General features: G+C 35.6%; 1 protein-coding gene across 1 annotated transcript in view; it reads right to left on the reverse strand.

Moving 5' to 3' along the window:
• The window catches only part of Mtrex (Mtr4 exosome RNA helicase), an 87,667-nt gene that overhangs the window by 50,116 nt on the left and 12,230 nt on the right, over positions 1–25,321 (reverse strand). The window contains exons 5-16 of the mRNA XM_008840387.3: positions 24,350–24,462; positions 18,026–18,200; positions 16,144–16,234; positions 14,062–14,186; positions 12,608–12,706; positions 11,955–12,057; positions 10,318–10,449; positions 8,718–8,797; positions 6,768–6,878; positions 5,543–5,644; positions 2,758–2,883; positions 646–796 (exon numbers count right to left, since the gene is read on the reverse strand). Of these exons, the coding sequence (XP_008838609.1) occupies positions 646–796; positions 2,758–2,883; positions 5,543–5,644; positions 6,768–6,878; positions 8,718–8,797; positions 10,318–10,449; positions 11,955–12,057; positions 12,608–12,706; positions 14,062–14,186; positions 16,144–16,234; positions 18,026–18,200; positions 24,350–24,462 (1,408 nt within the window). The remainder of the gene's footprint in view (positions 1–645; positions 797–2,757; positions 2,884–5,542; positions 5,645–6,767; positions 6,879–8,717; positions 8,798–10,317; positions 10,450–11,954; positions 12,058–12,607; positions 12,707–14,061; positions 14,187–16,143; positions 16,235–18,025; positions 18,201–24,349; positions 24,463–25,321) is intronic.

The following is a 25,321-nucleotide window of genomic DNA, read 5'->3' on the forward strand; positions in this document are numbered from 1 at the left end:
TTCAAATCCAAAATAAAACACTATTTTCTTAATTATTCAAGATTATGTTATAATATTCTTTGTGGGGGGGGAAGAGGGGTGCGGGTACATGTGAGTACATGTGTATGAAAGACAGAGGCTCTCCACCTTACTTTTTGAGACACGGTCTCCCACTAAACAAAGCTCACCAATTAGCTAAATAGCTGGTGAGTTTTAAAAACTGACTTGCTTCTTCCTATTCCATCTATATACTCCCACAACCCCCTCCCCCAAGCTTTTTTTACTTCATTTTAAAAATAGATGCTATACACCCTGAGCCTATTACAATATTCTTCTAATGAGAATGTGAAAGGTCAAGATAATATATTCATCTTACATATTAAAGTTTAATATATTGAGTTTTTGTTACAAGATTATCTAGGGGCATAAATTTTGGATGAAATATACATCTGAAGCCATAATTTACACTATGGTTGAACCAACTAGAAAAAGTGTCTTATCAGGGTTTTCTTACCCTAATTGTTTATAAAGACCAGATTACAGTTCTACATTCTTTTATTTAATGGTCAAGATTTGCCATATTAGAAAATTAAGGTGGTCAAAACATCCAATAAATTAGTTATTTTGTTGTTGAATCTGGTTACAATAAGGTGATTTTATACTTACTCTCTACTACTCCTGGAATTGCTCTATAATGCTGAAACTGGTAGAAAGATTTTTCCAGCATGTACTCGGGATTAATTTCTTCTACACGTAGTAAGTTCAAAACCATGTTGTAGGTCAGATGGAAAGCACTATTCAGAGGATCAGCTGATCCCTAAGAGAAAAAGCATAATTTTATGCACTTTGCAAAGTTACATAAGATTTTTTAACATGTTTAATAATTTATTCTATGTTAGAAAATACATATAAAAATGTACTAATTCTTTTCCTTTCACCGACCAGTGCAAAGCAATAGTTAATCTTTGGGAAAGTGAAGGGGAAAAAAAACAAAAAACAAAAAAAAACCAATAGGTAAGAGTGGCTCAGATGTATGTCAAATACGCTTAGCTCTCTCCTTCCAAGCATAAGGCAGGATTGCCTTTTCTCATCACCCATTGGGTAGAACCAATAAATTGTGACAGAGAATAACATGTCCCTTTCTGACCAAGGGTTTCCTTTCTGACACAGTGACTGACAATGCTCGAACACTGTTACTGTTCCATCTAGTTGCTATTTAAACTATGTTAAGCAGACTATTTTAACAACCTGTAATGTGCACAGAGCAAGTGAGAGACATAAACCTTAAGTTATTAAACCTAGCCTGCGCATTTCAGAGTAATACAAGGATAAAAATATTTTGAAATCTTGTGAATAAAACAGCTAATATATTTCCCACATTACAGATCATTCTTTCTCTATATTTTGATAATTCCTTTTTATCTCTCTAAATGTGGTTGTTGCCAAAGAAAGGACAGGCTGATGATTAGACACTAAAAAATACTTTATTGTACAGCACAGGAAATTTTGTTGTAGATTCTTACTGTAGAAAAGTGTAACATTAACTTACACCAAGGTTTGTATCCAAAATACTGCTTCGACTCCTAAGCTTACCTTGCAGCAATGGTTCTTTAGAAGGCTTTTTTTTTTTTTTAACACAAATACTTCATGAGTAAGAAAGTGGTTATGTACTCATACAAAAGAATCATTGGGGGCTAAAGAGAGGGTTCAGTGGTTAGGAGCACTGGCTGCTCTTGCAGAGGACCTGAATTCAATTCCCAGCACAGACATGGAGGCTAACAACCATCCATAACACCAGTTCCATGGAATCTGATGCCCTCTTCTGACCTCTGTGGGCATTGCATGACACAGGTGCGCTTATATACATGCAGACAATACACTCATACAAGTAAAAAACAATAAAATATTTTTAAAAATCATTGGGCTTTGTGGGCTCTTTCCTTTGCTCACTAGCCCACTTCCATTCTTGGGAGTGCTTTTTCCTTTCTTAGTAATCTTCTCCACGCCTGACTAAAAGGCATGATTTTTCTCTCTCCTCTCTCTCATCTCTCTCTTCTCCTCTCTCTCTCTCTCTCTCTCTCTCTCTCTCTCTCTCTCTCTCTCTCTCAAAAAAAAAAGAAAGTTAGCATGATGTGATCTACTGAGATGGCTCAGTAGGCAAAGGTGCTTGTCACCAAGCCTGAAGAGCTGAGTTCAATTCCTGGAACTCACACAATGGAAGAGAACTGACTCCTTCAATTTGTCTTCTGACTTCCATACGTGTACTTGGCACAGCAACCCCAAACCCCTGCCATTAGATAAAAAATGTAACAAAAAATTATTTTAAGTTAGCACACTGAAAGGCTAATTTAAAAACTTTAAATTTATGATTGGGACCTGTGAATCAGGAAGGTACAGTTAATAAACTAATGTATCAAACTTTTTGGCCTTGGAAAGGTAAAGACGCTCACAACACCAAATCCTGATATCCTGTACCCTACTTCCTATTCTGATAATAAAAGCAACTTGATCAACAAAGGAGGAAGATACAGAGGCATCTTAAATTTAGAAGGTGAGGTCAGTACTTCTGCATTTTCTGGGAATCTTCACATCCATCTTCACTGCATGGATTGCTAATAGCTCTGTTAGGTGAAACAGAATATAAATGGTCAGCCACTTCTATCTTCCTAAGCCCACAGTATAATCTCATCTTGGAAAGGTACCTGAACCAATAAAACTGATTTCAAAGTACTCACTAAAATATATTCCTAGAATTCTTGATAAAGCACACAATCTTACCTTAAGTAGCTGTTTTCCAATTGTTGGGCTCATCTTTTCATCTACCATAAGAATTACAATCCCTCTGTCATCCATTCCCCTCCTTCCAGCACGACCTGACATTTGAATGTACTCCCCAGAGGAAATCTGAATGAATATAATAGAAATTTGAAGTTTAGGAGGAATCTAATATAAAATGTATTTTGAAATTTCTCTTATTGTAGAATTCAGAAGCATAACATATACATTCCAAGAAAGAAATTATTTAAAAACTGAATTTTTAGGAGAGTTAAGGTACAAAAATGAAAAGCACATGATAAAAATGAAAAGCACATGAGAATTTCATGAAACTAAATTTTTAGTTCCAAAATGACTAAACCCTATACTAGGCCAATTGCTGTTAATTTTTTTTATATGCAGCTACAAGGAACTACTGTCTAACTGACTGTCATAAAAAATACCTTTAAGCTAGATATTGTGAAATAAGAAGCAAAACATAAGAACACTAACTACTAAATTCAACAACTATAACTTCTTATTTTATCATTAAATTGAAGCCTAGTTGGAGGGGGCACACAATTCTTGGTCTGTGTATGTGGGGACTAGTAGATTCATCTGTCACTGAGATTAATCGAGTGGGAAAAGGTTACCAAGGTTCCCACTTGCAAGCTTTCAGCACAACCCTGAACCACCTGAACACTCAGGAGAGCTACTCTTTCTTCTGTTTTTGGTCTTTTTGAGACAAGGTCTCCCTGTAGGCCCAGTTGACTTGGAACTCACTGTGTAGACCAGGCTGGCCTTGAACTCCACAGAGATTTACTTGCCTCTGCCTCCTGAGTGCTGGGATTAAAGGTGTGCGCCACTATACACGGCTGTCAGCAAAATGTGCATGTGTATTTTTCTCCTATGGATAAAGTCCAGATTCTTTTTTGTTTGTTTTAAATGTAACTAAAGTCAAACATGATGGTGTATACCTTTGGTCCCAGCACTAAGAGGGCAGAGACAGGCAGATCTCTGAGAGACCAAGGCTAGTCTGTGGTGGTCTACACAGTGAGTGCCAGGCCAGCTGGTGTTACATAATGAGACCATGTCTCAGAACAACAACAACAACAACAAATCAAAATACACACAAAAAATTGTGGCTAAAGAAGAGCTAGAATCATTATGCTATAAGAAGATACACTACTGCTGGCCTAAGAACAATAAAGGCACCAGAAGAAAGAACAGAAAAGCTAATCAATAAGGATTAGGACATTTCAAAAGCAGTTCAATAAAAATTGAAGCAGAATCTAAAGGCATCATTACATTGTAGTATATCATATTCTTTAAATTTCATCATTATGATCTTGAATCTTGAAGAAAAATTTGCTTTGTTAACTTATCTTTAACCCAAGATCTGTTACACACACACATACACACACACACACACACACACACACAATTTTCCATAGCACTCAAAATTTTTAGATTTAAAAAAGGGAGGGAGATAGAGAGGTTGCAAAGGCTCAGCTACAGCTCAAATGATAGTGTTTGCCTCAAATGTACAAAGGCCCTGAAAAAACAATGCTTTATAGTTCTACCATAAGTACTTTTCAGGATTTTGATAATTACTGTGATAAACTTCTCTAAGTGGAAAAGAATCAACAATTTGAAAAGATTAGGAAAAGAACTACCTACAATTTTCTTCAAATGAGAGAAAATGAGTCTTTGGAACAGAATGCACACTCAAACTAATCATCTTTCTTCTATCACCTTACGAATGCTCTACTACCTGCATGATACTCTTCCACTATTGTTGCTTATTTTAAGGACTATCTTCTCTATGAAAACTTCGCTCTCATTATATGCAACTGACTTCTGTTCTTATGCTGTATCTTTCCTATATATTTATTTTTAAAATACTTACTAGTTTTATGTGTATGAATGTATTCCCTGCATGTGTGTAAGTGAACCTGTAATGTGCAAGGCCTGCCTGTAGAGGTCAGAATAGGTCATCAGATCCCCTGCAACTGGAGTTACAGATTAGTTGTTAACCTCCATGTGGGTGCTGGTAATAAAACCTGGGTCCTCTGCAAGAGCAGCCAGTGCTCTTAATTGCTGTGCCATCTCTCCAGCCCCATTTTTCTTATGTATTTCTTAGAAAAACTGTAATATTTAGATGTAACAAGACAGATATAAAGTTGGAATTTTATCATTCATTCATTCATTCATTCATTTATTTGAGTTAAGGTCTTCCTACGCAGCTCTGGAGGGTCTGGAACTCACTAATGTAGAACTTTTGCCTTTACCTTCCAAGTGCTGGGATTATAGGTGTGAGTCATTTTTGTCTTTATATATCTATTAGAGCTCTAAGTCCATACTTTAAGTTTGGTAACTACTGTAAAATGGAACTCTTGCCATGGACTTAGATTTTGTTTTTTAATACCCCATTCAATGTTTCAGTCATGCTCTCAACCTTCCTTCCTTTTCTTAGAAAGCAGACATGCATAAATCTGTTGTAAAAGCTGACGGGTCTAAAAGTGGGTGCAACTACAGCCACTGAAGTACCCTTATCCTATCTCTAAACTTGTAACCTAAAGGAAATTTGAGGGGGTTAGGAAGAGAAATGAACAGGATCCAAGGTTCAATCTTGATGAACAGGGTGGGATCTATTATCAGAAATGCTTCAGAATAGAAGCAATCCACAGTTTAAGATACTTCACTAATCCAAAAATCTGAAATCTAATCTGTTCAAAATCCAAGACATTTTGGATATCATGCCAGTGTTGAAGTTTTAGACTCTGTCAACATATAATTAATTACTTACCCATCGGAAATCCTTTCCATCAAATTTACGGGCATTTGTAAACAAAACAGTTCTGGCTGGCATGTTAATTCCCATAGCAAAAGTCTCTGTGGCAAATAAGGCCTAAGTAAATAAGCAATTCAATAATTAATTAATGTATTTTATAGTTAAAAAGTTTCAAAATTTAGGCTGTAAATAAAGATGTCATTAATTTTAAAAATCAGTTATTCAATGAGGCTCTAAAATATAAAAGACAAGATGCCATATATGTAATATATATAATATATATTATTATATTATAATGCCCTTTGCATTCTCCAAATATATTAATTCAGAGAAATTAGTCTTTCTTAAACTCCAGTGCTGGTAAACAGAAAGAACACAGCCGGTATTGGTGGACAAAGCATGGGGCTGCTGTGCATCTTGCTAAGCCAGTCAAATCTCCTGGCTTCTTCACTGATAATGAGTAAACTCTGAGAATTACTTCACAATTAGGTTTCTAAGGAAAGATCAGAATTATTTTTGTTTATAAACAAAAATAACTGGTTTAGACACACAAAGATACATGTCATTAGAGTACTAAATTTTCATCAGGAGGAAAGAAGGTAATACTTCAACTAAAAAAAAAAAAAAGCTACTCATTCATTTAAAAAAGAACCATGTAGTGCAAAAATTTGGCAGTAATATGAGTGGCATTAGAAAAAAAAGTGACTTAGTAGAATTACTTCTGTAAGAAGCTAAACAAATCATTTCTTTACTTATACTCCAAAATTTATAACACTGATATGACACTATATATAAAAGTCAAGTTGATTGCCCGAAGCATTCCACAACCTAAGCCATTCTATGCAACCAGTTTTTTTTTTTTTTAAAATAGATAAACAAAAAACACTAATGAAACATAAAACTAGCTAGACATGGTGGCTCACACTATAATTCCCAGCACCCAGGAGGCAAAAGCAGGAGGACTGCTATAAGTCTGAGGATAGCCTGGGCTACAAAGCAAAACTCTGCCTCAAAAGGAAAATGAAATGACAAGACAGGACAGGACAAAACCCCACAAAACTTCCCATATGGGCTGGGAATATAGCTCAATGGTGGAATGCTTGCTTAACTTGGGCAAGACCCGGGTTTTGGCTTCTAGCACTGTCAAAACAAAACAAAACTGCCTATAAACAATGATCATTAAATTTTTCATTGTTCATTTAACATAATTCCAGAGCATAAATTTAAAAAATTAGAATACCTTTATCAATCCTTCAGAAAAGAGAATTTCTATAGTTTCCTTCAAAATAGGAAGTAAGCCACCATGATGAATGCCAATCCCCCGTTTCAAAAGAGGAAGCACGTGCTCAACCTGTAATTTTGAATACTCATGTTATAAGGGAAAAATAATGTTAAACTTAAGCAAATTAAACAAAGGGGGTAACTAAAGAAGAAAGTGTTTATGCTTAAGGGACTATAAAAAACTTGACCAGAATGAAAGCAAAACTGAAATCCATATTCCTCCATAATATACTTGAAATATAATAAAATTCTCGCCTAGCTTTAATTTTAACATGATAATGTTAAAATAATGTTGCAAATGTTTTGTTGCTTCAAAGTTTTAAACATTACATCTCCTACAAAAAAGTATGAGTTACAAAAACAGTTTATATCTATAAAAAATACAGTTATTAGTTGGGCACAGTGGTCTATGCATGTAGTCCCAGCTACTTAGGCTGAGCAGAAATATCTCTTGAGTACAGCTGTTTAGAGCCAGTCTAGATAATATAACAAAGCCTTTCTTTCTCTCCTTGAGACAGGGTCTCTTTATAAACAGAAAAGATATTGGTAGCTCAAAAACAATGTCAAGAAACATGCTACTGTGTTCTTAGGGAAACTAAATCCTCTACAAATCAAAACATTCATTTGGAGAACAACACAGACTTGCGAAGTTTTCCTTCTGGTACAATTTTCATGTACTATCTTACCAGTCCTCTGCTTTAGAAGCACAGTAGGTACTGGAGAGTTGGCTCAGCAGATAAGAGCACTGACTTGCTCTTATGGAGGACTAGGGTTCAATTCCCAGTACCCACATGGTGGGCTAACCATCCTGACTCTAATTCCAGGGGATCTAACACCCTCTTCTGACCTCCACAGGCATTGCATGACAAGGGTGAACTTATACACATGCAGGCAATACACTCATAACACATAAAATAAAAATAATAAACAAAATATTTTAAAATAAAAAGCACAGTAAAACCACATGAGGAGTTTGTGAAAGATTTCAACAATCAAGGATATAAACTAGACCAATACTTGGGGCACCCAAGTATTAGCATATTTCAGAAAATTCCAAGAGTGAAAGGAAAAATAAAAACTGGATTAAAACAAAGTATATGTTTACTTCTTAACGGAAAACATAACTTTCAATGAGCATACTCTCTTGTTTGGTAGCCTTATGACTAAGAATGATGTAAAACCAGCATAAATTTTTTTTTGTAGGACTATAAGAAGTAATTTCTAGGGGCTGGAGAAATGGCTCAGTGGTTAAGAATACTTGCTGTTCTTCCAAAGGACCTGGGTTTGGTTCCCAGCACCCATATGAAGGCTAACAACAGTATTAACTCCAGTTTAAGGGGATCTGATGCCCTCTTCTGGCTTCTGCAGGCATTGCACAAGATGGGTATGCTTATACACATGTAGGGAAAACATAAATACACATAAAATAAAAATAATATATATTTTTAAATATTTTATTTATTATTTTTATTTTATGTGTATGAGTGTTATGCCTGCATGTAGGTAAGTGCAATGCCCACGGAGGACAGGAGACACTGTTGGATCCCCTGGAACTGGAGTTACGGACAGTTGTTAGCTGCTATGTGGGTGCTGGGATTTGAACCTGGGTCTTCTGCAAGAACAATCAGTGTTCTTAACTGCTGAGCCATCTCTCTAGCCCCAAATAATCTATTTTTTAAAAGAAGTAATTTGTAGATTGTGCTAGATATGCTCTTAGGAAAAAAATTCCTTTAGGGAGCATATCTTGCCTCCTGCCACCTTTCCAGTAGTTTGAAAGATAAATGAAGTGTCATTTCAGGGCATAGTCCAACATATGCTTCAATGTGCAAATAGTCAACATAGAAATAAAAATCAAGAATGACAAAGTTAATATCTGCACTCACATCCATATTTACTGATAGCAACTCACCTGAGGGAGCTTTTTATCCTCATCAGACAAGCAGTCAATTGCATTACTGAACACTTCTTCAACCATCTTCTTTTCTTCATCTATGACAAAAAAAATTCAAGGGCACATAAATATTAAAATGAGCTAGTGATACTAAACTGAATGCATTAAAAGAATAAGATTCTACAGCACCAAAATAAAGAATCAGTATTTAAGATGGTCAAAAATAAATAAATAAATAAAAGGAAAAACACTACATAAAATAAAATTACTGCCCTTGAAAACACATCTAACAGACTTAATCCATTTAAAAAATGTTAATAAAAATAATAACTATCAGGAAACCAAGGCAAGAGTATTGCCATGAATTCTAAGCCAGCCCAGGCTACACAGTGAGTACCAGGCCATCCAGAACTACAAAGTGAGGCCTTGTCTCAAAATAAATAAATAAATGAAAATAAAAATAATAATAACCAAACTAAGTGATCTAGAGGCAACATTAAATTCTAATAACTGCAGGACACAGAACCATTATTACCCACCTGTTACTACTCCAAGGTAACAGAGGCTTAGTGTGGAAGCTTAGTATAAATGATCAGCACTGCAGTTAACTTTTAGAGTAACAATACCAAAACCCATGCAATTAGCTGTTAAATTTCTTTCTTAGCTGTATCAATCAAATACTATATTTTTAAAACTATTTGTTGAATTAATCATTATATAACCCTGAATTCTTAAGTATATTCACCACTGGTAGTTAAGAGAAAGTTATAATCAAAGCAATTCACCATCCATTTTACTTTTGCCCCCGGAAAGGAGCTTTAAAATACATAAAGAAAACAGTCTAAGATTTTTTTTTTTTTTAAGACAGTGTCTACTATGCTGTCCAGGCGGGGCTCAAATTCACAGTCTTGCTTCAACCTGCCAACTGCTGGGATTCCAGGCTTGCATTATCACATCTGAATACAACTGAAATTAACTCTGTACGAGTCAAGGTATTTACTTTTCATTGTAGAGGATTATACACACAAGCAGAACTGAGTAACTATTGCACTGGTAATCAGCACACTGTAAGAGCTACTATCCAGCTAATTATATGTAACTTTAAGTGAGGTACATTTACACTGAATATACATTTGCTAAACGTTTGGCTACTTTGAGAATTTTAGCAACCGTTCACACAAAGAGCAGGTCTGGATTGCGACAACAAGGAAGCACAGTGCTTTCTATGAAATGCTCTAACCAAGAAACCTAGTATTAAGGAATCAAGGACAGAAGCATAGTAAATGAATTTATGATAATGAAGTACAAGAAGGTACAATTGTAATGCTTAAAAGTAATGTTCCCTGGCTTTAAAACAAAGCTATGTAGTTTTATCTTTCAATAAAAGAGAGGGCCAAAGACATGGCTTAGTAGTAGAAGGCATGCCCAGCATGCACTAGGTCCAGGAGAAAGAAACTGAAAAGAGAACCTTTCAAAGTTTTTCAAAGCTACTGAGTACCTACTATTTTAACTATAGACAAATTGCATATCCTAGTAATACACAGCAGATATATTAACAGATATGTATTTTCAACTAATTTACATACAACATTAACATCATATGGAAACTATGCAATACCTGTGTTGAAATCTAATTTGGTCATTTGAAGAGCATAGGCTTCACAATCTTTTTTACTAAAACTGAAAATAATTACAGGTTGAAAATTTCTTTCCATAATCATCTTCACAATCTTGAACACATTTGATGGACCTATAAAGAGTAGATAAACCACACCCCCAAGTTAACTCAAAATGGATGATGTACTTAAATGTAAATGCTAAAAATTTTTTTAAAATAAGACAAAAGTAGTCTTTAAAATATTAGATTAGACAAAGATTCTTGGCTGTGGTCTGAACAGCAGAAACATTATGAGACAGGTGAAACTATATTTCATCAACATAAAACATTCTTGAGCTTTAACGGATATAATCAGTAAGGGAGATCAACCCAATCTACAGCATGGGAAAAAAATATATCAAGTCATCTATCTGACAAAGGTCTTCCCAGAACATAAGAACTTCTATGACTCAGCAAAGACGATCCAATTAAATATAGATAAGGGGCAGGGGGTGGGATGAAGAGGCTGGAAAGATGGCTCAACAGTTAAGAGCACTGGCTGCTCTGGGAAGAGGAGCCGAGTTCAATTCCTAGCACCCATATGATGGCTAAATCCATCTGTAAATCCAGTTCCAGAGGAATCCGACATCATTTTCTGACCTCCTTGGGCACTGCATGACATGAGTGCACTTAACACATATGCAGGCAATATACTCAAACACATAAAATAAAAAAATATATATATATTTTTTAAAAAAGAACACTTGCTGCTCTTGCAGAGGACCCAGGTTCAGTTACCAGCATTCATATGACATCTAACAGGCATGTGTACCTCCAGTTCCAGGGGATTGAGCACCCTCTTCTAGCTTCCTTGGGCACCAGGCATACACACAGACACATACAGAGAAAAAATATACATAAACTCTAAAATAAATTTTTAAAAACTAGACAAAGGGGGGCAAAAGAGATGGCTCTGGGGTTAGGAGTATTTGTTACTCATTTATGAGGACCAGAGTTGGGGTCCTAGCACCCAGATCAGGTAGCTCACAAATACTTAGAACTCTAGCTCCAAGGGATCAATGATGCTTTCTCTGGTCTGAGCATGCGCGCGTGCGCATACACATACACACACACACACACACACACACACACACACACACGCACACACGCACATATACTCATACAAACATACAGATACAAATAGGCACTTAAGATAAATTTGAAAAGAGAACAAAGATTATAACAGACATTTCTCCTATGGTATATGATGCCAACAAGCACACATAAAGCTGTTTAACATCAGGGACCACAAAGGAAATGCAAATGAAGACCACACTGACACCACTTCACTTCTACTAGGAAGACTATAATAAAATAGACATATTAAGTATGGCCAAGGAGGTAGGGAAAATGATACTCAGATACACTCCTTAGGGGAATACAAAATGGTACAGCTACTTGGAAAATAATTTGGTAATACTCAAAAGGTTAAACTTTCCATATGACATCAATTCTCCTAGATACATACTGAGGAAAAAAGAAAACACATATTCTCAGAAAAACTTGTAGCACATGCCAAATGTTTACAGCAGGCAATACATTCTCCATAAAATAAAGATAAAAATAAAATCTTGTCTTGAAACAAAGTTCCAAGTTACCTTTGGTTCCTCCTTTCCGTCCCTTCTGGTCTCCTTTTGCCAAATCACCAGCATCACGAAGCACTTGCATCGCAGTATTAAAATTATCTTCTCTGAAGTCACCCTGGAATCACAATTTTTTTTTCTATGCAACTTGAAAAATACTTAATCGTAATTAAAACATTTTTCATATCTTAAATACAAGGTTTTCACAAATAATAAAAATTTAATGCAACAATAAATATAGTGAAAGTCACTAAAATAAGTGATCTGTGATAACAAAATATGGTAAAGGAGAAATGAACCTGGGAAAGCAATACCTAAGATCCCTGCCATGCCTGAGCTCTCGACTCCAGGCATTTCAAACACTGAGAAAGAAAGTCAATTCATACATAAGAAAAATAAGTCTCAACTATAATTTCTTTTTTTATTTTGGAGCAGGATTTCATTATGTTGCCTACACTGGCCTCGAACTTCCTGTCTCAACCTCTTAAAAAGTCAACACTACAGTGACTACCACTACACCAGCATCCAATATAATTTTTGTAATAATTATTTTTGAAGTGTGAAACTACGAGACAAAAAAAGGGATCTTCGACACTTTTCTCCAATTCAAATTGAGGAAAAACAACATATTAAGAATGACATTATAGACGTGTGAATTACTCCCTTACATTTTCGTCAACCACAAGGTGAAGGCCATCTCCCCCTGCTGGAAAGATGTAGTGTTGCAATGGAGTAGGCCGATAATCAGTATAAATTACATGACAGGGCTGTAAAATAAAAGAAATAATCAAACAGAAAATTTCATTTCTTTAAAATAAAAGTGCAAATTTGTCCTACTAAACAAACATTAGGGAAATAAAATTCTTACAATATTCAACAAGAAAACACAAATAATTCCAAAACTAGGCAACTAAAAACTGGGAAAAATTAGGTCAATTAAATGAATTTACCAATTCTCTAACCAGGGCCAAATACATTATCTGAAATTCAGTCCCCATTAACTCATCCCAGAGGACTGTAATTACAGAAGATGCCTCTTTCTATAGAGAAGTAATTTTGTGATACAAAGGATCCCTAAGGTAAAAACAAACTCTTGCATCACATACAGGCTTTTAAAGACAGCATCTTGATCTAGCTCCTTCAGGAGATTCACTGAGATTCACTGGGCCAAAGAAGGGGAATGCAATTGGACACCTCATAAACAGATAAAATGAGCTCATGAAGGCATCAGTGTTAAAACTAGTACAGAAAAATAAAATCAGTAATATACACAGAACTCATAAGCAAATGTTACAAAGTCTTATACAAATGTTAAAGCTGAACAAGAAATGCAAAATGGAAATTAAAAATGTGAACATAGTTACATAACAACTATCAAATTGAATGCTCAAGGCCTTAGAGAAAACACTGTGTACTCATGGCTCACTGACATAGTAGGTGTACCAAACTTGGCAGATCAGCAAGATTAGCTTAGGAACTTCTGAAAAATCAGAGATTCTAAGGCCCTATCCCCAGAGATTTAGCTATACTAGATTTGAGATGGAACTCAGAAATGAACAGTTTTAAAAACTGTTAACTAGGTGTGGTGGCGGATGCCTTTAATCCCAGCACTTGGGAGGCAGTGGCAAGTGGATCTCTTGAGTTTGAGGCCAGTCTGGTCTACATAGCGAGTTCCAGGCTAGATGGGGCTACAGGGAGACCCTGTCTCAAAAGGAAAAAGACTGAAAAAAAAAAAAAAAAAGTTAACTAGGGCTGGAGAGATGGCTCAGCAGTTAAGAGCACTGGCTGCTCTTATAGAGGACCTGGTTCAAATTCCAGCACCCACATGACAGCTAACAACCATCTGTAACTCCAGTTCCAGGGGATCCTACGCTCTCTTCTGACCTCCACAGGCATTGCACAACACAGGTGTACTTCCATACATGCAGGCAATACACTCATACACACAAATTATGATAAAATATTTTTTAAATAGCTAATTTTGATAAGCTGTTTGATTTGAGAAGTAGTTTCATATTAAACTGCCTTCTTTGTCTGTAATAGCATTAGGAAAAAATGTATGTTAAGTCCAATCTGCAACATTTGGAAATACTAAAATCATCAATAAAGAGGATCAATGTACCTGTTTATGTAAATGGCAAATCCATTCAGCAAACTGTCGAGCATTTGGAATAGTAGCCGAAAGAAAGACATAGTGGACATTATCTGGAAGCAAAATAATAGTTTCCTCCCATACTACACCACGCTCTGAAAAAAAAGAAATGCATCTTGGAATTTAGTGTCAGTTAAGAGACAATATCTAAAATTATTTTCTCTCAAGTTTACTCACTAAACATGCAAACCACTTTACACAGCATATTTTTTGCCACAGATCCTTCCTGAAACCTACTTTAGTCCATGAATCTATGGAGACAAAGTTAGTACACCAAACCAACACATGTATAATGTTCCCTGAAACAGCAGTTCCAGACTATCCTTCCCATCAACAAACAAGAGCCCCAGTAGCAAAGGCAGTTAGCAGTATTTCCACTTCACTTAGAAAAGCAGAATTAATGGCATGCAGAAATTTACAGCAACAAATTTGGAAGACTGGCTATCACTACTCTATATGGCATCTGTCATCCAAATTACCCTCATGACCTCTGGAAATGAAAGATAGGGCTGATGAGCAGGTCTAAAATGTCCTAGTAATATTAAATTTATCTCTCAATAATATCTGTAATTGTTAAGATAATATACTTTTTAAAGTGCTTGAAATAGTTTATTACTATCAGTGATTGAAAATGCTTAGTTGGCTTTTTTATACATAGTTTGAAGGATTTGAATACATACTTTCGTATAAATACTGGCTTTGTCTCATGTGATTATTTTTTTTTTTAGCATCTGGGTATTGATTATAATAAGCATATAAGTAATCAACTTTTCAGAGACATATGCAATATTATATTTAGCTTCTTCCCCCAACCACTGTTAAGTGTTGTATATAGCATGATTTAGGCATGATTACCTTTACCATACCAAGTACTTTTAAACTTTTTTGTGTGTATCTGTGGGTGTGTGCATGCCACGGCCCATATTTGGAAGTCAGAGGAGTTCTTTTAGGAGTCAGTTCGCTCCTTGCACCATGTACTGGGGAATAAACTCAGGTCATCAAGGCTTGGTGACAAGTGCCTTTATAAACCATCTCACCAGCCCAAGACTGATGATTTGTAAAGCAAACAGAAAATGTGTTCAGAGGATATCTGAATGAATTTGGCAAAAGTGAAATATTAGATTGTTAGATGTTTTCTTACATTGCATTATTCTTTTTTTGGTCTTTTTTGAGACAGGGTCTCCCTGTAGCCACAGCTGGCCTGGAACTCACTATGTAGACCATGCTGGCCTCAAACTAATAGAGATCCACCTGCCTCTGCCTCCTGAGTACTGGGATTAAAGGCATGTGCCACCACAACCCGCCACATTGCATTATTATTATCATAAATATAGCCTAATTTAGGTCCTTAAGTAAGAACTGAGTTAAGTGTGTACATATTAAACACTAGCTTTTAAATGCAGACCTTCCCAGTGTACCCCAAATTCCATGTATACTTTTTTAAATATAGTAGAGTAACAGCCTGAAAAAAAGTATATTTATAGTACATTTTTACCTTATTTTATTTCATGTCATTGTTTTTTTACACTAAACATGCATTTCACAGGTTTATAAAAACCAAATATAATGAAAATCAACAATGTTACTTTTGTAAGCCAGAAGTTCTAAGAATTCTTTAATATTACTTATATTAGTGAGCTCTTTATTGGGTCGGGGGGACAAGGTTTTACTAAGTAGCCTAGGTAGGCATTTCTCATGATCTTCTTGCCTCACCTCTCCACATTCCCGTCTCACTCTCCCAAGTGCTGGGATCATACACATGTTCCACTATGCCTGGCATCCTGAGTTCTCTATTAAAAACAAGTTAGTTTTTCAATTCCATTTACTTTCTTTGAATGTCTATTTTTATCTAAAATGATTACTTCAAGAATTATACTATAAGTCCTATATTAGGAAAATCATATCATGCTGTCCAACCTGAATATGCAATGGTTTACTAGAATTCTAAGCACATGAAAAATGAAAGCAAAATGGAACAATTCTTGTTCAATATTATTAATGGCATTCAAAAGGGAAATGCATGGAATGCATTTCAACACTACAGAAATATACCTGAATCTCTCATGTAATGGATTTCATCAAATATGACCCAAGCAACTTCTCGCATAACTTCAGAACCTCTGTACAGCATACTTCTCAGAATCTAAGGGGGGAGGGAGAAATTCAGCAAGATTTTGACATAATAGCTAATAATTAGACAAGAACTGTTTTTTCCCAACTAGGAATTTTTGACATTACTAGGTGAAAGCATTAAAATAATCTTACACCTTTATCTTTAACTTCAACAGTTACTAATCAGATATAGTCCATGAAGACACATATTATCATTCCCACTCTTTACATAGACTACAAACCCAATTTCCTCTCTGTACAACATTTTCCCAAAATCCATACTTTCTAGGACAAGAGACATACTTACCTTCTATCGAAGATACTAGATCCCAATACTGTTTACTTTTCTGCCCCACAATGTGAATATGTTGAAGTAATCACTTCCTTTTTTTAAAAAAATTTATTTATTTTTTAAGTTTATGAATGCTTTGTCTACATCTAAGTGCACCCATGTGTGCAATGCCTAGGGAGGCAAGAAGAGTGTTCCCATGGAACTGGAGTTACAGATGGTTGTTAGCCATGTGAATACTGATAATTCAATCCAGGTCCTCTGAAAGAGCAGCCAGTGGTCTTAATTGCTGAGCCATTTCTCCAGCTACCAATGATCATTTTCTTGATTTTTGGAGTAAAGAAAATCTTGAGGTGGAAGTTTTGAGAATGGAGAAAAACTTACACAGGGCTCCAGAAAGAAATATGAGCTATGCCTTTGGCTGATGCTCAAAACTAGAATGAAATTCAGACTCTACTTTTACCCTTATCAAGCAAAGAAAATTATTAAAGTATACGTGAAAGTACTGAGTATGGGGCCAGTGAGATGGCTCAGGGGGACCCAAATTCAATCCCTGAAAGCCACATAAAGGTAAGAGAAAAACAACTCCACAAAGTTCTTCTCTGACATGCACACACACACAAAATTTTTTAAGCTCTGTGTGTGATAAAGATATTCACGCCTGACTGGGCGTGGTGGCGCATGCCTTTAATCTCAGCACTCGGGAGGCAGAGGCAGGTGGATCTCTATGAGTTCAAGGCCAGCCTGGTCTACATAGTGAGTTCCAGGACAGCTGGGGCTACAGGGAGACCCTGTCTCAAAAAAAAAAAAAAAAAAAAAAAAAAAGATATTCATGCCCAAATCATGGTATATGCTAAACATAACTATGATTACGGTAAGAAACTACAGATAATACTGTATACATTTTCCAAAGTTGATTATTTACCTTATTATAATCAACATGCAGATGTTGGGGGATGGGGAAATTACATGAAACAAAGAGCCACTACTTACAGAAACTATATAAGAAAACCAACTAAGAGGCTAGAGAGATGGCTTAGCAGTTAAGAGCACTGGCTGCTCTTGCAGAAGACTTGGGTTTGATTCTCAGCACCCATACAGTGGCTGAAAACCATCTGTAACTCCAGTTCCAGGGGAATCCTATGCCCTCTTCTGACCACTGCAAGCTTTGCACAACATGGATGCACTTACATACATGCAGGCAATACACTTTTACACATAAAATAAAAATAATAAATTTTTTTAAAAAAGAAAACCAACTAAGTATTTAAGTCAGTGACAGTAATAAACTATTAAATACTTTTAAAGCATTTATATTATAAAACAAGTAACAATTACTATTTAGAGCTATATTTAATGATAGCAGAGCATTTTAAGATAAAACTACCCATTTCAAACAAATCTATTCACAAATTATTATGTTTTATCTGAAAAAGCAAGTTATGAACTATCTAAAACATATAAAAGGTTCTATTGAGTTAGATACACTGATTAAACTAATAAGGAAAGGATAGGTAAGGCATACATAATTACCTCTGTAGTCATAACAAGACAAGATGCTGTGGGGTTAATAGTAACATCTCCAGTCATCAGCCCAACATCTTGAAATTCTTCATACATTTCACGGTATTTCTGGTTACTCAGAGCCTTAATTGGGCTGGTAAATATTACACGTTGTTTTTCCCGTAAAGCCAATGCAATGGCATACCTGAAAATGTGAAAACAGACAATAAGCATACAGAACTTTAACTTTGCAGAGCATTCATATCTTAATCTATATGCTAGAGACAAACTACTAATAATCTTAATCTATGTACTATATAGACAAATATACTAATAATTATTCTGTGTCTGAAATGTAGTAGCCTAAATGAACCAGGACATTCTAGTTACTTGAAGTTTAAAACTACTTAATACAAATGGCTTACCAGTGGTTACCCTATTTCTTGCTAGAAAAGCCTTTGGTTTTACTGACAGGCACCTAAAAGGTCAGCACTTTTGCCTGCCAGTTTATACCTATACGGACTTCAAATAATAAGGAACCTGTGGAAAATGGGGTGGGTTTTTCTTCTGGAGTTTCGTACGTGTTAATCCATATGTACTCTTTTCCTACATGTAATATTTAACAAATCAGTTCTTGGCTAAAATTGTGGTAGGTTCCAATTATAGAAAATTCTTCATCAGCTACTAATAGAAGTCAATACATTGCTATTGCTTGTTTTTTCAAGGAAAATTCAGTTTAGCATTTAAATACAGACCATGAAATTAGGATTTAAGTCAAACACTGTGGTGGATTTCTCTGTAAGATATAGTTCCTGCCCACAGTATGCTTATGATCCAACAGGGAAAGGAAAGATATTTAACCTAGTCATCCTCTAAAATAATGAAATAAGTAATTAAAAAAAAATAATCAAAAGTTAAGCCAGGTGGTGCATGCCTTTAATCCAAGCACTCCAGAGGTGGAGGCAGAGGCAAGCGGATCTCTGTGAGTACGAGGCCAGCTTGGTCTAATAGTGAGTTCCAGGCTAGCTGGGGTTACAGGGTGACCTTGTCTCAAAAAGACCACAAAAAAACCCTAAAAAAAAACAAAAGTTGTCTAAACATGATCAAATAGTAAAATGAACAATATATATGTAAGAAACGAGAATACAGAGATGCTACATTTTCTGAAATAGCAATTTTTCAGTAACAACAACAACAAAAAAACAGAACACCAGGAAACAGAAAAGTATAATCTATACTTAGGGGGAAAAGTAGATGTGAGAAACTGATTTTGAGTTGGTCCAGAGGTTGAATTTGGCAGACAAAGATGTGAAAGCAGCCACTAGAAAGATGCTACTCAAGATGTAGGACTATGCCTTAGGAATTAAGAATAGGACAATGATTCAACAAGTAGGCAATCTCAACAGGGAAACTGAGACTATGACCAATACAAGCAAAGGAAAATTCTATATAAATTAAGGTGACTGGGGATGCAGCTCAGTAGTAGAGCACTTGTCTAGCATTCAAAAATCCATGGGTTTGAGTCTCAATACTTCAAAAATCAAAGAAAAACAAAAACTCTATGAATTAAAAGTGTAACAGTGAAAAATTCAGTAGTTAGGCACAGGAATAGATCTGAGAGATCAAAAGAAAGAGTGACTATGAAGACAAATCAATAAAAGTGATCTAGATGGAAAAAAAAGAGAAGAAAAATGAAAGAAGTAAACATTAGGGACAACCTATACAGCTTAACAGAAATTCCAAAATGACAGAAACCAAAAATAATAGCCACAACAAAAAAATTTAATAATTAATAAAAACCCTCATCAAAAAAAAAGAGCCAGTAATATATAGATGCAGAAAGTTCAATGAAATAAAACCAGAAGATTCAAAAGGGAACCATAACTGGAGCACAGTTAACCTTCTGAATGGTAAAGTCATTGAAAAGCAGTAACGGAAAAAGCAAACAAGCATAAAAGAAAATATTCAAAAGAACACTGTCAGGCTGATCTCTCATGAAAAACAGCCAAGAACCTATGAAACGATACCCATGAAATGACATGTCCAAAGTATTTAAAGAAAAAACCCAGCCAACAAAGAATCCTATGTCCAATGACACTACCCTTTGAAAATGAATGCAAAATTTACCAATTTCCAAATAAAAACTGAGGGAATTCATTGTTGACAAACAAAACTATCCTGTAAGAAATATTCGAGCTGGGCGTGGTGGTGCACGCCTTTAATCCCAGCACTTGGGAGGCAGAGGCTGGCGGATCCTTGTGAGTTCAAGGCCAGCCTGGTCTACATAGTGAGTTCAGGTCAGCTGGGACTACAGGGAGACCCTGTCTCAAAAAGACCAAAAAAAAAAAAAAGAAAGAAAAAAGAAAAGAAATACGTATTTTAAAAAAGTATCAAATTGAAAGGAAAAACCACCACAGAATTAAAGTATTAAGAGTGTGGGGTAAGGGACTGGAGAAATGGCTCAGCAGTTTAAGAGCACTGGCTGCTCTTGCAGAGAACCCAGGTTTGAATCCCAGCACCCACATGGCAGCTAACAACCATCTGTAACTCCAGTTCTGGGGGAAATTGGTGCCCTCATCTGACCTCCGCAGGCATTGCACAACACATGTGCACTTCAATACATATAGGGAATACACTCATACTCGCTAACAACCATCCTAACGCCAATTAGAGGGAGGCCTGATGCCATCTTCTGGCCTCTGTGGGCACTGCACAACATGGGTGCACTTATACACATACAGGCAAAACACACATACACATAAAAGAAAAAAATTTTAATTAAAAAAAAAAAAATCTTGTGAGGCTGTGGGGATGCTCAGTAAAGTGCTTGCAGTACAAGGATAAGGATCTGAGTCTGTGGTGTGTGTGTGTCTGTAATCCCAGTGCTGGGGAAGCAGTGATGGTCAGATCCTTGGCACTCACTGGCTAGTCAAGACTAGCCTAACTGATGAACCTGTCTCAAAAAGGGTTGACTACGTATCATGTATCCAACAAAAAGACATGAAAAAGTCTGGAACAAATTGAAACAAGGAGCAGACACAAGTAATCATCTTCAATAAACAAGCAGGTTTATTCTAGGAATATATGATTGATCTAACATCAGAAAATTAATTTGGTAAACAATAAATAAAAAGCCAATTCTAGCTGGGCGTGGTGGTCCCAGCACCCACATGGTGGCTAACAACCACCTGTAATTCTAGTTCCAGGGGATCTGATGCCCTTTCCTGGCTTCTGCAGACATTACATGACATGGGTGTACTTACATATATTCAGGCAAAACTCAAAAAGACCAAAAATAAAAAATAAATAAATAAAAAAGCCAATTCTACAGGGCTACTTCAAAATACAAAAAAAAATTATTTCAGAAAATACAATGCTTCTTGATAAAAATTCTCAAAAATATTTTATTCTAGTCTATTCCCAACTAAGAACAGAAGGAAGGAATTGGAGAAAAACAACCAACTTTAATAGAGTTCAATGGAAGACTAAATGCTTTTCCCCTAACAACAGGAACAAGTAAAAGATGTCCACTCACTACTGTTAGTCACACTGTACTACGTACTTCCAGTACAGTAAATATTAGAAAGGAAAAATTAAAACTGCCTTTATTCACAGACAACATACAATAGAAAATCTCATTACTATACAAAAATGCTAGTAACGTACTAAGCATGACAAAATATAAATATAAATTCAACTATATTTCAATATATAGATTAAATGTCCTAAATCTGAAAATACAAAAATTGAGACTTCTGAGCACTAACATGATGGCACAAGTGAGAAACTCCACACCTAACCTCATGTTAGAGGCTGTATTCAAAATACAGACACGCCAAAACTATTTCATAAAATCACTTTCAGGTTGTATATGCCAGGTATATATGAAACAAATGAATTTGGTATTTAGACTTGAGTCCAATCCTCAAAATAGCTCATTAATTATATCCAAAGGTTCTAAACTATAAAAACTTACAAAAATCTGATAGGCCTCTACGTGGAAACTTTCCACCTACACAAGCTATTCAAACCTCCACAAGTCATTAGCAATCAAAACATGAACTTAAGAATCCAGTTAGGGGCATGGTGGTAGAGGCCTTTAACCCCAGCACTCAGGAGGCAGGTGGATCTCTATGAGTTCAAGGCCAGCCTGGACTACATAGTTGAGTTCCAGGCCATAGGGAGACCCTGTCTCAAAAAGACCAAAAGAGGAAAAAAAAAAGGAAAGAATTCAATTCATAATAGAATGTTCACTCCATAAAAGAAAAAAGAAAATTAATACTAAAACCCTTTACTAAAGCTGTTGAGAGAGTAAAAAGACCAGTCACAGAATGTGAAAAACTGTAACTCACACACATCTAAAAAGATTTAAAAAAAGAACACTAAGCTCTATGATGATAAAACTTATTAACAACACAAGATTAATTACACAACTTTAAATATAAGCCAAATGGAGGCTGATAAGCTTGCTCAGCAAGTAAACACATTTCCCACCAAGTCTGACAACTTGAGTTTGATTTCCCAGCACCCACATGGTGGAAAGAACCAACACTTGAAAGTTGTCTTCTGACTTCCACATGCACACAGCCACGTGAGTGCATACATGCATACACATACACACACACACACACACACACACACACACACACAAACGTAGTGAAATAAAATTTTAAAGTCAATGATAGTTCAAAGATATGGAAATAGTTAAGGACATGAAATGATGCTTAATATCATGAGTCATCAGAACTGCAAATGAAACCACTACTCGATGTCTTACATACTCACTAAATAGGTATAACAAAAAACCGGTACCCTCACATATCATTGGCATGAATAGAAAATGGTATAGCCAACTGGAAGAAGTCTACCAGTTTCATAGAATCAACTACATCTTTAACATAAAAATTGAGCAAAAGTAACATGAAAACATTTCACAAATAATCTATGGCATGCAACTACAGTAATATTACATATAAATTTAGAAAAAGAAAGGTCTCAAAATAATGACTTCATCTTTCCTTAAGAAACTAGAACCCTGGAATGCTGGCACCTGCCTTTAATCCTAGCACCATGAAGGCAGAGGCCGGCAGACCTCTGAGTTCAGCTGGTCTACATAGTGAGTTCCAGGTTAGTCAGGGCTGCATAGTGAGACCTTAACTCAAAAACAAGAACAACAAAGAAAAACAAAAACAAAAACAAAAATCATAAGAAACTAGAAAAAAAAGAGCAAAGTAAATAAGTAAATAAAATTAGAGTAAAAATCAATAAAATGGAAAACATGAAAAGCCAATGAAACCAAAAACTGGTTTTTTTTCAGAAGATTATAACACATCTCTAGTCAGATTAATTAGGGAAAATATAGAGAATCAAACATCAGCCTGATACGAGAAAAAGACATTAATAATAAATCAAAACCTACTCAGGAATGTATATGTATTATTTCCTAACAAAATTTTAATTCATTACCCCTACAACATAATACAATTACACATTATGACCAATTGGAGTTTATCTCAGAATGATTCATTGTTTAAACATCAATTACATATTTAATCAATAGCAGAAGAAAGAAAAAACCCACCATTTATTTCAATACATATCAAAAAAAGGGAACTTGACAAAATTCTGTATCTAAATACCTCCAATGCAGAGAGGAGGCTAGGAGGGAGGAAGGGAGGGGAGGGAGATTGACTGACTGACTGACTACAAACTATTAATAGAAGGACTCATTCCTTCAAAAAAAATATCTATGGAAAACCCACAAGCAGCTGGATGTGGTGGTGCATGTCTTTATTCCTAGACTCAGGAGGCAGAGGTAGAGGTAGATCAGGACTGTGATGGAGGCCAACTTGGTCTACACAGCCAGTTCCAGGCCAGATCCTGTCTCAAAAAACAGAACAAAACCCAAAAAATCCCACAAATAACATTGTGCCTAATGATGAAAAACAGAATATTTTCTCAAATATCAGAAACAAAAGAAGGATGCTCTTTTGATTACATTTTTTAAAATGCCGTACTAAAAATCCTGCTTAACGAAGATAAGAAAAAGAAACCAAAAATTATCTAAAATAGAAAAGTACAAATATTTACTTACAGAATACAGACAGAAGAAATTTAAACTTTCAAAAGCTCAAATAAGAAAACATAATTTTAGCCAGGCATGGTGCATATGCCTTTAATCTCAGCACTCGGGAGGCAAAGGCAAGAGGATCTCTGTGAGTTCAAGGCCAGCCTGGTCTACAAGGTAAGGTCCAGGCCAGCTGGGGCCACAGGGAGATCCTATCTCAAAAAGACCAAAAAACAAACAAATCCAGAAAACATAATTTTAGTATTTCATCTAAGAATGTTACTTACTCAGCACACACAGTTTTTCCTGCTGACGTATGTGCCGACACTAACACAGACTGATTATTATCAACACACTGAATGGCTTCTCTTTGGAAAGCATCAAGAATGAATGGGTACTCCTAGAAAAATAAGTATTAATAAGCACATGAAAGTATTGACCTATCTTAAAGCACATTTAAAATCAAAAGAAAAAGACTACCCTTCAATAGCATTCTGGGATGATTCCTTTGACTCTATTCCCCACCCAGTAGTGAAAATAAAAAAAAATAAAATCATCTTTTTCCAGACAGAAAAGAAGCTAATTTTGCTGTTTAATCTTCAATTATTACACTGTACTTGCACAAACATTTAATTAGTAATAATTACTATTTACAAAGACTATGCTTTGTAGTACTAGGCATCATACTTTCCATATATTATTCTCATAATTCCCTAAAATAGGTGTAAGTATAATTTCCCTGATAGATGAAAACTGAGGTTCTGCAAAATAAAATCCCTAGTGTCACTCAGCAAGAGCAATGTAATATTAGAATTTATGCTTATGCTCACTCCTTTATACTGCCTTTTTTATTTAGATAAAATTCTTTGGAAATATTAACCTCAAAATTCTTTTAAGGGTCTAATGCTTATCAGGACTTAAAATCCCATCTAATAAAAACAAAGCCAGGGATAATGGTGCACACCTGTAATCCTAGTACTCAGGAAGCTGAAGCAGAAGGATCAGGAGTTGGAAGTCGGTTTGGACTACTTAGCAAGACTGTCTCAAAACTGTAATAACAACAAAAAAACCCAAGTGTCTTGGTATCATTAAAAGCTTTTTAATTTTTAAAAACTATTTGCAAAACCTGTATACATGCATTTTTTTCTAGAGAAAAGTTGATGATTTTCATTAGCTGCTTAAAGATGATTGAAAATCATTTTTTTTTTTTTTTTCCGGTCTTTTTGAGACAGGGTCTCCCTGTAGCCCCAGCTGACCTG

This window comes from Nannospalax galili, unplaced genomic scaffold (assembly GCF_000622305.1).
Source record: "Nannospalax galili isolate Female #2095 unplaced genomic scaffold, S.galili_v1.0 scaffold339, whole genome shotgun sequence".
In the NCBI taxonomy this organism is placed as follows: domain Eukaryota; kingdom Metazoa; phylum Chordata; class Mammalia; order Rodentia; family Spalacidae; genus Nannospalax; species Nannospalax galili.